Below are 12,269 nucleotides of genomic sequence, written 5' to 3'. Positions count from 1 at the left end.
TAGGATCGTGAGATCAAATTCCGGCCGAGTCATACCAAAGACTAAAAATGGGACCCGTTACCTCCCTGCTTGGCACTCAGCATCAAGGGTTGGAATTGGGGGTTAAATCACCTTAAAAAAAATAATTCCCGGGCGCGGCACTGCTGCTGCCCACTGCTCCCCTCACCTCCCAGGGGGTGATCAAGGATGATGGGTCAAATGCTGAGAATAATTTCGCCAGATCTAGTACGTGTGTGACAATCATTGGTACTTTTTTTTTAAAAAACCCTTAAGCTTGCGTAACACTCCAAAGTAATGATTTGTGATTATGTTGCACACGGACGTATTTGAGTGGCGGACCGAAAGCCATATTGAGTGTTGTCACGAGTAGCTACCAAATGGTTCTACGTGGTCGTGTCAATGTTGTGTGTACTTTGATCAATAAACTACATTGAGTGAGAAACGTTAATGCTCTATCGTCTAGTTTTTGTACTCATAGTTACCGTAGTTTAGCAAGGTAAGGCGCTGTAACACAATAACAATCGTGGGTTCATTAGTGATCAGCCCTTTTTGATGAAGAATGCAATATATCTGCTCACCACAAGGAGGCAGTATGCTCAACTGTACTACCTTATGTCTCGTCCACCGGATCTGGAGAACAAGAGTTGAGGAAAATAAGGCAGCAAAACGGTTTGGTTTGTTACTTTGGAACATATTTTATCTTGCATTAAGGAGTATATATCACCAATATTTTTACAAAGAGCGGAATTTGAAGAAATATTACTTTTAGAATATAGCAAATACGATAGCAGGGGATGAGCGACAAAAACGTCAACTAGTGGACGCTGTTTACAAGCCTCGAATAAAGTCACACCGAGAAGGTCAGTTTGACATGTTTATAAACGTTATATTTGTTCAACACGTGTTTTCTCAGTGAATCTCCGTTTTTGTTGTGTTTTATCTATACATCCATCCATTTACTAACGCGTGTCCCTTTTGGGGTCGCAGGGGGCGCTGGTGCCTATCTCAGCTACAATTGGGTAGAAGGCAGTGTACACCCTGGACAAGTCGCAACGTCATCATAGTTCTGTCTTTTTTTTCTTGGTAGTGCTAACATTGTGCATTGTGTTTAAAAGCTTACAATGTTATGCAGAGGTTTAGTTATAACAATTTCATAGAAATCATACTACTCAGTGGCCTAGTGGTTAGAGTGTCTGCCTTGAGAAGTAGCTCTTGGTTTCAAAAAGGTTGGTGACCCCTGCTTTAGAGTGTCCGCCCTGAGATCGGTAGGTTGTGAGTTCAAACCTCGGCCGAGTCATACCAAACACTAAAAATATGGGATCCATTACCTCCCTGCTTCGCACTCAAGGGTTGGAATTGGGGCTTAAATCACCAAAAGTATTCCCAGGCGCGGCACCGCTGCTGCCCACTGCTCCCCTCACCGCCCAGGGGGTGAACAAGGGGATGGGTCAAATGCTGAGGACAAATTTCACCACACCTAGTGCGTGTGTGACAATCATTGGTCCTTTAACTTTAACTTTTAACTTATTTATAGTCAGGGTGACGAGTGGGCGGGGAGACGCAAAATATTTTCTCTTTCCTGGGGGGTTGGGTTTAACAGAAAAGAAATTGAGAAACACTTGGCTAGCTTATGTTACTGTCAGTGGTTTAAGAGAACACATATGTGACACGTTTCCAGCCGTCATCGTGCGGGTTGCTTGGACCATCTATACAAGACGCATCGTAGCAGGTTTGACACCCGTTTATTATTTCAATAAACCCTGTTGCGTCACAGTCGGCCGCGCCAATTTCTAGTGCGAACTCCTTTGCTGCCTGTCTCAGCTCGCCTTTCGGTGGCCGGTGACTGCGTCTTCCTCGCGGGCTCATCTCTGGTCTGGTCGCTCTCTTCGTCTTTTGCTTCTGATTCTCCTCCGTCTTCTGCCCCGATAGCTCTTCCTTCTCCCCTTTTATACTGCAGGAGAAGATGCACGGATTGAGAGCAGGTGTGTGATTTACGCACCTGGCTCGGATTGCTGCAGCGTCGCTCCAAGCGTGCCCCGCCTCTCTGCCCCGCCGCACACTCCGCCTCCTGGCCGCCATCTTGAGTAGGACCGCGTTTTGTCCTACCCCGCTGTCGGCTCGTCGGCTCCGTCCCTCCACAACATTGTTTTGACAATTGTCTATATTTTTCACGATTAATAAGTTTGTACAACAAAAAATGTTACCAGTCCGAATAAAATGATTGGTGCTTTTGGCGGTAACTCACTCGATCTCGTCAACACGTATGTGCAAGGATCACGTGCGCACACACAATTTTCAGTCACGCTGTTATGATACAATATACATTCAGTGACAGCTAAGGCTAGCTGTCCAAATTGCTAATATTAGCTAACAGAGTTGGTGCCCTTCAGGCATCTGTGTAAATGTTGCAAACAGCCCCTTTATGCAGAAATTCAATAGATGAAAAGGACAAGTGAATTTAAAAACGTCATATCACAACTATTGTTACCAAAATGATCATGGTCATCATTATTATCACGGTATTGTTTGATATACTCAAAAAGTACTTACATACACGCTGAAATATTCAACCAAGTTTAACCAACATACTCTCCTTGGCAGAAGAGACATTTAACATTTTTCTAATTCTATTCATATGAATTTATTTGTGTATATACAGTACAAGCCAAAAGTTTGGACACACTTTCTCATTCAATGGGTTTTCTTTATTTTCATTACTATTTACATTGTAGATTGTCACTGAAGGCATCAAAACTATGAATGAACATGTGGAGTTATGTACTTAACGAAAAAAGGTGAAATAACTGAAAACATTTTTTTATATTCTAGCCAACCATCAATCCATTTTCTACCGCTTGCCCCTTCCTGAATGCAGCTGAGATTTTATATTCTAGTTTCTACAAAATAACCACCCTTTGCTCGGATTACTGATTTTGCACACTCCTGGCATTCTCTCGATGAGCTTGAAGCACACCTGTGAAGTGAAAACCTACTTCAGGTGACTAAATGCCAATAGTGTGCAAAGCATTAATCAGAGCAAAGGGTGGCTATTTTGAAGAAACTAGAATATAAAACATGATTTCAGTTATTTACCCCTTTTTTTTAAGTACCTAACCCCACATGTATTCATTCAAAATTTTGATGCCTTCAGTGACAATCTACAATGTAAATAGTCATGAAAATGAAAGAAACGCATTGAAAGAGGTGTGTCCAAACTTTTGGCCTGTACTGTATGTTTAAATATCCATCCATCCATCATCTTCCGCTTATCCGAGGTCGGGTCGCGGGGGCAGCAGCCTAAGCAGGGAAGCCCAGACTTCCCTATCTCCAGCCACTTCGTCTAGCTCTTCCCAGGGGACCCCGAGGCGTTCCCAGGCCAGCCGGGAGACATAGTCTTCCCAACGTGTCAAATGTTTAAATATGTATGTATGTATTGTATGTATGTATGTGTGTATGTTTTTAAAATGTTTAATATTAAAGAATAAATAGGTGTTTGTAAGGGGGAAATACATTCATGTGTCCTCTGATTATGTTAGCATCTGCGTCTCCCGGAAATGAGCCGTATCACATTGTGTTGTTTTAAAGGGGCGGTATAGCTCGGTTGGTAGAGCGGCCATGCCAGCAACTCGAGGGTTCCAGGTTCGATCCCCGCTTCTGCCATTCTAGTCACAGCCGTTGTGTCCTTGGGCAAAACACTTTACCCTCCTGCTCCCAGTGCCACCCACACTGGTTTCAATTTAACTCAGATATTGGGTTTCAGTATGTAAAAGCACTTTGAGCCACTAGAGAAAAGTGCTATATAATTATAATTCACTTCACACTAAATCACTAAAAGTGAGATAATCAGTCACGGTTTTACAATGATTAAATTTTACACAATAACACTTACTGTCTGGAATTTTATCGCAAATTGTCATAACGATAATTGTACATGTGTCATTACAATTATGCAGATTGTAGACTGCATTGAGCTGTGAGAAATTTTAAGTCAGATGATTTTGAAGACAAGACAAGAATGACCGGTAATGTCTTTAGTGACATTGTCCGAACATTTGCCGGTGCATGATGTGTCTCAGGTGATGGGGCAAAGCCTTATTCGCTAAAGGAAGTGTTTGTCCTCTTATGTCTTGCAGATGCCAGTGAAAAGACTCTCTTACCCCTGAGCAGCAGGAGTGGAGCTATAGGATGGAGCAAGAGGGAGTGAAGCTGCCCTGTTTTAAAGAGGAAGTGGATGAGTCACAGCCCCCCCATATAAAAGAGGAGGAGGAGGATCATCGCATCAGTCAGGAGGGAAATCGTTTTGAACGACCGGAAGAGATTCCAGTGATTTGTGTCATTGTGAAGAGTGAAGATGATGAAGACAAAGGTGAAAGTGAGGAGAAGAGAGAGGTGGAGCCTCCAAGCTGTGGCTCAGCTCAACATATGATAACAGAAGCTGACGGAGAACACTGTGGAAGATCACAAGCAGACCACCTCTTTGCTCCACTATTACATAGTGACGACACGTCGTCACACTCAGCTGACACCGATGATGAAGACTCCACAGCTGATAAGACAAGTCACACTGACAACGCACACTTTAAATGTTCTCAGTGTGGCAAAACATTTAATGCCAAGGCATTTTTGATGAGACACATGAGAAGACATACTGGAGAAAAACCTTTTGCCTGCTCAGTCTGTAAAAAAAGTTTCTCTCGACAAGATTACATGAAAAGACATTTAAAAACTCACACCGAAGAAAAATCGTACTCCTGCTCAATTTGCAGCAAAGGTTTTCATGAAAGTTCAACATTGGTTAACCACATAAGAACACACACTGGTGAGAAACCTTTTATCTGCTCAGTTTGCGGGAAAAGATTGACCCAAAAAACGCAATTAACAAGTCACATGAGAACACACACTGGGGAGAAACCATTCACCTGCTTGGTCTGTGGTAGAAAATTCACTCGGAATGATCTCTTGACCACACACACGAGAATACACACCGGAGAGAAACCTTTTCCTTGCTCGATGTGCGGTAAAAGTTTTACTAAAAAAGATGGTTTAACGAGACACACAAGAATACACACCGGAGAGAAACCTTTTCCGTGTTCCGTTTGTGGTAAAATGTTTTCTCAAAAGATAGCTTTGATAGCGCACACAAGGACACATACTCATGAATAAAACTTTTCCTGGTCATGTGGATTGGAAATTCCCAAACTTCTGTGTGGAATATGGAATTAGTGAAGCACTGTGAATAATTTATGGATTTGCTGTATTTGGTGTTGTTCTAATGTGTTGAAATGATACTTGTGGTTATTATTATCAGAGACATTGTAGTATCTGCTGTATTATGCAATAGCATGTTGTGTAAGACGTTCCATACATGTGTGCTAACATACAGGCAGGAGAGAGAAGACTCTTAATCTGTCTATGGTATGCAGGGTATCAATTGGCTTGATCTCTTCATATATACTGCAGTATCTATTGTGATGATGGCTTGTTCAATAAAGTAAGTCTTTGTTCAACAGTCATCATCCACGTCTTTTGTTGATCCTTCACACACCCGTGTTGCTCTCCATTCCAGGAGCAGGAGACAAGCCCAGACTCTACGACATACAAAAAGATCGCTACTTTGGGTGAGCTGTTCAACTATTTACTGTAAATACAAAATATGCAGTGAATTATTTCTAGTTTTCATGTCAATTACGTTGTCTAAATTGGATTGTATTGTAATAAGTAAGTTTTTTTTTTGTTGATTTTTTTTTAAATATAAATGGTAATACAAAATAATACAGCTGTGAAAATTCATGAATAAGGTTGTGTTAATAACATTAAATGCCTAAGACTACTTTAAAAAGTACAAAATGGTTTGTTTTACCTGGATAGCAGTAAAGGTAACCTGGAACACTTCACTCAAAAACAGCCTTCATAACGTTGTCAAAGCTCACTTTCAAGCATTCGCACACTGCACCAACATTTTGGAACAAGGATGAGGTGATAGAAGAAAGGCAAAAACATAAGTCTATCTGTGGTAGCACAGGAGAAAGTGACGTACAGGTTTTACTTTTGGATCTCATTGCAGATAACGGTGGTGTGTTCAAAGACCCTTGATTAAAGTTATGAACTGCGGTTGTCATTAGCTTTTAAAGATAGGGGGAGCATTAATGATAATACAATCAAGATAACAGTGCTGTATTTTACATTCTGAAAAAAGGAAAATTTGACAGATTTATAATAATATTCAATTAAATAACTACAAACCCCATTTCCATATGAGTTGGGAAATTGTGTTAGATGTAAATATAAACGGATTACAATGATTTGCAAATTATTTTCAACCCATATTCAGTTGAATAGGCTACGAAGATGACATATTTGATGTTCAAACTTATAAACATTTTTTTTTTACAAATAATCATTAACTTTAGAATTTGATGCCTGCTACACGTGACAAAGAAGTTGGGAAAGGTGGCAATAAATACTGATAAAGTTGAGGAATGGTCATCAAATACCTATTTGGAACATCCCACAGGTGTGCAGGCTAATTGGTAACCAGAGGGTGCCATGATTGGGTATAAAAACAGCTTCCCAAAAAATGCTCAGTCTTTCACAAGAAAGGATGTGGCGAGGTACACCCCTTTGTCACCAACTGCATGAGCAAATAGTCAAACAGTTTAAGAACAACGTTTCTCAAAGTGCAATTGCAAGAAATTTAGGGATTTCAACATCTACGGTCCATAATATCATCAAAAGGTTCAGAGAATCTGGAGAAATCACTCCACGTAAGCGGCATGACCGGAAACCAACATTGAATGACCATGACTTTCGATCCCTCAGATGGCACTGTATCAAAAACCGACATCAATCTCTAAAGGATATCACCACATGGGCCCAGGAACACTTCAAAAAACCACTGTCACTAAATACCATTTGTGGCTACTTCTACAAGTGCAAGTTAAAGCTCTACTATGCAAAGCGAAAGCCATTTATCAACAACATCCAGAAATGCCGCCAGCTTCTCTGGGCCTGAGATCATCTAAGATGGACTGATGCAAAGTGGAAAAGTGTTCTGTGGTCTGACGAGTCCACATTTCAAATTGTTTTTGGAAATATTCGACATCGTGTCATCCGGACCAAAGGGGAAGGGAACCATCCAGACTGTTATCGACGCAAAGTTCAAAAGCCAGCATCTGTGATGGTATGGGGGTGCATTAGTGCCCAAGGCATGGGTAACTTACAAATCTGTGAAGGCACCATTAATGCTGAAAGGTACATACAACTTTTGGAACAACATATGCTGCCATCTAAGCGCCGTCTTTTTCATGGGTGCCCCTGCTTATTTCAGCAAGACAATGCCAAGCCACATTCAGCACTTGTTACAACAGCGTGGCTTCGTAAAAAAAGAGTGTGGGTACTTTCCTGGCCCGCCTGCAGTCCAGACCTGTCTCCCATAGAAAATGTGTGGCGCATTATGAAGCGTAAAATACGACAGCGGAGACACCGGACTGTTGAACAACTGAAGCTCTACATAAAACAAGAATGGGAAAGAATTCCACTTTCAAAGCTTCAACAATTATTTTCCTTAGTTCCCAAATGTTTATTGAGTGTTGTTAAAAGAAAATGTGATGTAACACAGTGGTGAACATACCCTTTCCCAACTACTTTGGCACATGTTGCAGCCATGAAATTCTAAGTTGATAATTTTTTGCAAAAAAAAAAAAAAAAAAGTTTATGAGTTTGGACATCAAATATCTTGTCTCTGTACTGCATTCAATTGAATATGGGTTGAAAAGGATTTGCAAATCATTGTATTCCGTTTATATTTACATCTAACACAATTTCCCAACTCATATGGAAACAGGGTTTGTATTTGAATTCATATTCTGGCTACTTTTTGTAAAAAAAAATATTTCATTTGTTTTTTTAAACAAACCAAAATATTTTGGGGGTTTATCTAAATATGTTCTCGATATGTTAATCCAATCTTTTAAAAACTAGCATCGAAAGTCACTTACTAGTTTATCGGGAACAGAGCCAAGGCAGCATTCGTCTTTGAGCTAATGCTAGCGAGTGAAAGTCGGGCAATGTTGATCCTGACTGTCCTTTTATCCTAATAAGCTCAGTTTTTCTTTTTTCTTTTCCTCACACAAAACTTTTCATTTCTTTGGTTGTTTTGAGGTATCGGCCATGTAAGCAGTGATTGCACGTAGGTGTTCGCATAGACATCCGTCTTTTCATCGACAGGGGAATGGGGGTGTCATGTATGCCGTAAGACAAGTCAACACATTTGTAGTTTTTTTAGTGGCAGGGTTCCTGCCACCCTCCTCAAAGTCAGTAAGTGCCAGTAAAAGTGATATAGACCCCCTCGGTCCATGACAGAGGTGTCATTCAACTAATTGTAAGTCAATGTATCATCCCAAAAGTTATGAAAATATTCCATGAGGTTTGGAGAACTTACTTAGTGCTGCTTTAACTAAAATAAGATTATACATGTCAAGTTTTTCCTCACGTCAGAGTGTAAAGTAGAGATTGACTAATACACACGGGATTATCCTTAGTAGATCATATGAATCATAATAATACATTATTATTATTATTATTATGCTTTTATTATTAGTAGTACATCTCTTAGGGTTTAAGTCTCCCCCTGTCATTAAAAAGTAATGGCACTTTTGTTTCTAACTTTTATCATCACTCTTGGGATTTGGATAACATCGGGCTGTCTGCCCCGCAGGATGAGTTTTGAGGACCTGTTAGAGACAATTTAGAGTGAAAAGCACATTTTATTTTCACTCGCATACAAAACATTCTAACTTGGATTGTTTCCCTGGCTTCAAGACTGTTCCGAAGGACAGTGCGGCGAAGACACAACAAACTCCCTTCTTGTCTCTCATGGACACACACCTGTTGTTGTTGACTTTGTAATAGCAACTGCACGGCACCAAGGTCGCGGAATAGAGACACGAGGCAGGCTGACACACACATGCATCCACAAAAATATACACCACACACACGTACCCCACCCCCCATCCAACACCCTTGACGCGAATTCCTTAGTGGTGATGGACGGCTGGGCAGCGCCTGAAGAGCTGCAGCTTCCACCGTGGCCCCCACTCCCTCCTCTCTGTTGCAAGCCTCAAGATGGACGTAGTATGTATATGTGCTCTGCTATGGAGGTGTTTTCCCACTCCAGACTGGGCCCCCTTAGGAGCCCAGTCTAGATTGTATTTTTTTACTCATCCTCCCCTATCGTTTACCTTTTTCCTATCTTTTACGGGGTGCCTTGTGGCGACCCATTAGCGTTCCTGTTCTGTAACCCTGTACACTGTTTGTTTGTCTAATCTTGAACGGGTTTGTGCTGAAAACAAAAGTTTCGTTGTACTTGTGCAATGACAATAAAGACCTACCTATGTACCTTGTTAAGGGCCTTTAAACGCACCACAGTTATGTGTAATGAGATCCAAAAGTTTAACTTGCACATAACTTTCTGCTATGCAGCCACAAACAAATGTATCATATTTTAACCTTTCTTCTATCACCTCATGCTTATTCCAAAATGTTGGTGTTGTGTGTAAATGCTTAAAGGTGAGCTTTGATGATGTTATGTTTTGAAATTAAGTTTGCTGCTATCCAGGTAGAACGAACGATTTTCGTATTTTTGATAGGTACATTTAGGTCAGGGGTCGGCAACCCAAAATGTTGAAAGAGCCATTTTGGTCCCAAAAAATAATAAAAAATAAGTTTGGAGCCGCAAAAAGTTAAAAGCCTTCTATAATAGAATTAAGTCAACACATGATGTACATGTCTGTATTAGTTATATTAGCCTACTATCAAAATGACTTGACAAGTCTTATACAAGTGTTATAATGAAGACAACACATGACAACATACCTATATAAGCTATGTTAGCCTACTTTTATTCTCCTCATCAAAACGGTACAGCTGAAACACAGTGGCTAACACTGTTTGAAATGGCAAGGTGTATGCTACTAGAAAAAGAGTTACCAAAAACATTATGGCCTTATGCTGTTCAAAGTGCCGCCCATATTCACAATGACAGAACAAATAACACACCATATTTCATGCTAACTGGAAAGAAGCCCAACATTTCAAAAATGTGGGTGTTTGGCTGGGAGTGTTACGCATACACTCACACTCACAAGAAACCTGAACCAAGGTGTGAGAAAGGAGTATTTGTGGGCTATAGTAAAATTAGTCCAGCATACTAGGTCTATGATCCACAGTCAAGAAAAGTGTCAAAACACAGATTGGTAAAATTCCCCAAAAAGAACACTGCAGAAAAAGACACACAAACAAATGCGTATGACTTGGACATCCCAGATTGCGAAAGCAATGAAACCAAACTACCTGACACTGTGTCAGAAAAATCAGGGAGCTTCGAAAGTCAAACTGTAGCTCAAAATGATGTTGACAACCAAACACAAACTCTCGAAGTAGAGGAAGATGTGGTGTTAGATGATGCCACAACTAACATTGAGACTAGGACAGAACAAAGAGGTCATTACCCAAAGAGAGAGAGAATTGTTCCTCCAAAATACTTAGAGGAATATGTAACAAATATTGATGATATCAATGAAAGCCATGACATTATTGATCACTATTGCTGGGCAGTGTGTGGAGTCCCACAAACGTATAAAGACACCCTGATATCATCAGAGGCAGCCAGCTGGGAAAAAGCCATGAAAGACGAGTTAGCATCGCTCAAAGAAAATGACACATTTGAACTAACAACATTACCAAAAGGGAAAAATGCAGTAGGCGGAAAGTGGGTTTATGCCCTCAAAGAAAACACAGAGAAAGCACCGCTTTTCAAAGCTAGATATGTTGCCAAATGATACAGTCAAACTGAAGGTATAGATTATCAAGAAACATTTGCACCAACCGCAGACATTACTTCTGTGCGTGCATTGATGCAAATAGCTGGCCAAAATTACTTCACCGTCCACCAGATGGATGTGAAAACGGCATATTTACATGCCCCCATTGTTGAAGAGATATACCTAGAACAACCAGAAGGTTTTCAGAAAACATCGGACACAGGTGAAAAACTAGTATTTAGGTTGAAGAAATCAATCTATGGCCTAAAACAATCAGGAAGAAATTGGTACAAACTTCTAAATGACCATTTAGAGCAAAACAATTTCAAAAGAAACCTATCTGATCATTGTGTCTACCGAAAACAAACAGAAAATGAAACAGTCATCGTCATCATCTGGGTGGACGACCTGATCATTGCTGCAAGTAGCAAAGAAGCACTTGAGCAATTCAAAAACACAATGAAAGCCAAATTCAACATGAAAGACCTCGGTAAGATATCTTATCTCCTGGGTATTCATTTTGAACAGAAACAGAATGAAATCAAGATGGATCAAAAGATGTACATACAAAAGATGCTTGAAAGGTTTGGCATGTCAGAATGCAAACCTAGAAGCACTCCTGAACAGAAAGTAGAACGAACAAAAATCCAGTTAATAGACAGAGGTCCAACATATTGATGTCAAATATCATTTCATTCGTGAGGCACTCACTGAAGGGACAATTTCATTGGGCTACTGTCCTACAGAAGACATGGTTGCAGACATCTTAACCAAACCTACTACAAGAGTTAAGATTGACAAATTCAAATTATTTTTTAGGGGAAACTAATGTGTTTCACTGTTTCATGGTCATGAGATCAAGGGGGGGTGTTGAGTAAATGTGATCCCATTGTTATTAATGCTGTTTCTGTGTATCATGGGAAGAGAGGCTTGCCGTTGTTGTTATGCGCCTCCCGGTTGCAGTTAGTCCAGAACGCGGCAGCACAACTTTTAACAGGGGCCAGGAAACGCCAGCATATAACCCCAATTCTTCAGAGTTTGCACTGGCTCCCTGTTCATTTTAGAATTGATTTTAAAACATTGCTGTTTGTTTTTAAATCTTTACACGGACTGGCACCTCAATATATCTCGGACCTTATCCAAATTTATATTCCTGCGCGCGCGCTGAGGTCCGAGAGCCAGTTCCAGCTCGTGGTGCCCAAGACCAGACTTAAGACCAGGGGAGACAGGGCCTTCTCTGTGGTCGGCCCTAAGCTCTGGAACACTCTGCCGCTCCATGTCCAAACTGCTTCCACAGTGGAGTGTTTTAAGTCTCGTCTTAAGACCCACTTTTATTCTTTGGCTTTTAACACTACGTGAGTTGTGTGGTCCTCTGTTCTCTGTTGTCCCCTGTGTTTTTTATACACTTTGATTTCTATTTTACTGTTTTAATTGATTTTACCCTTTAAA

The 12,269-nt window shown here is 40.6% G+C and overlaps 1 protein-coding gene across 2 annotated transcripts; it reads left to right on the top strand.

Annotated features, from left to right (window-relative positions):
* The first annotated feature begins 594 nt into the window (after nucleotides 1-594).
* LOC133564311 (gastrula zinc finger protein XlCGF7.1-like) lies at nucleotides 595-9,455 on the top strand. 2 transcript variants are annotated; one of them, XM_061918533.1, is made up of 4 exons: nucleotides 595-860; nucleotides 4,134-4,819; nucleotides 5,567-5,618; nucleotides 6,820-9,455. In XM_061918533.1, exons 2-4 carry the CDS (start codon nucleotides 4,186-4,188, stop codon nucleotides 7,010-7,012), a joined length of 879 nt encoding a protein of 292 aa, XP_061774517.1. In that variant the 5' UTR covers nucleotides 595-860; nucleotides 4,134-4,185; the 3' UTR covers nucleotides 7,013-9,455. The 2 variants fall into 2 exon arrangements, with proteins under 2 accessions (XP_061774517.1, XP_061774516.1); XM_061918532.1 differs by lacking the exons at nucleotides 5,567-5,618; nucleotides 6,820-9,455 and having other exon boundaries at nucleotides 601-860; nucleotides 4,134-5,537.
* Nucleotides 9,456-12,269: the final 2,814 nt, after the last annotated feature.

This window comes from Nerophis ophidion, linkage group LG13 (genome assembly GCF_033978795.1).
Source record: "Nerophis ophidion isolate RoL-2023_Sa linkage group LG13, RoL_Noph_v1.0, whole genome shotgun sequence".
NCBI lineage: Eukaryota > Metazoa > Chordata > Actinopteri > Syngnathiformes > Syngnathidae > Nerophis > Nerophis ophidion.
The sequence above is the reverse complement of the archived record's forward strand: the minus strand, read 5'-3'. Positions and strand labels throughout refer to the sequence as shown.

Coding starts and splice junctions, on each gene's coding strand:
- LOC133564311 (XM_061918532.1), top strand. CDS start 4,186: ATGGAGCAAGAGGGAGTGAAGCTGCCCTGTTTTAAAGAGGAAGTGGAT.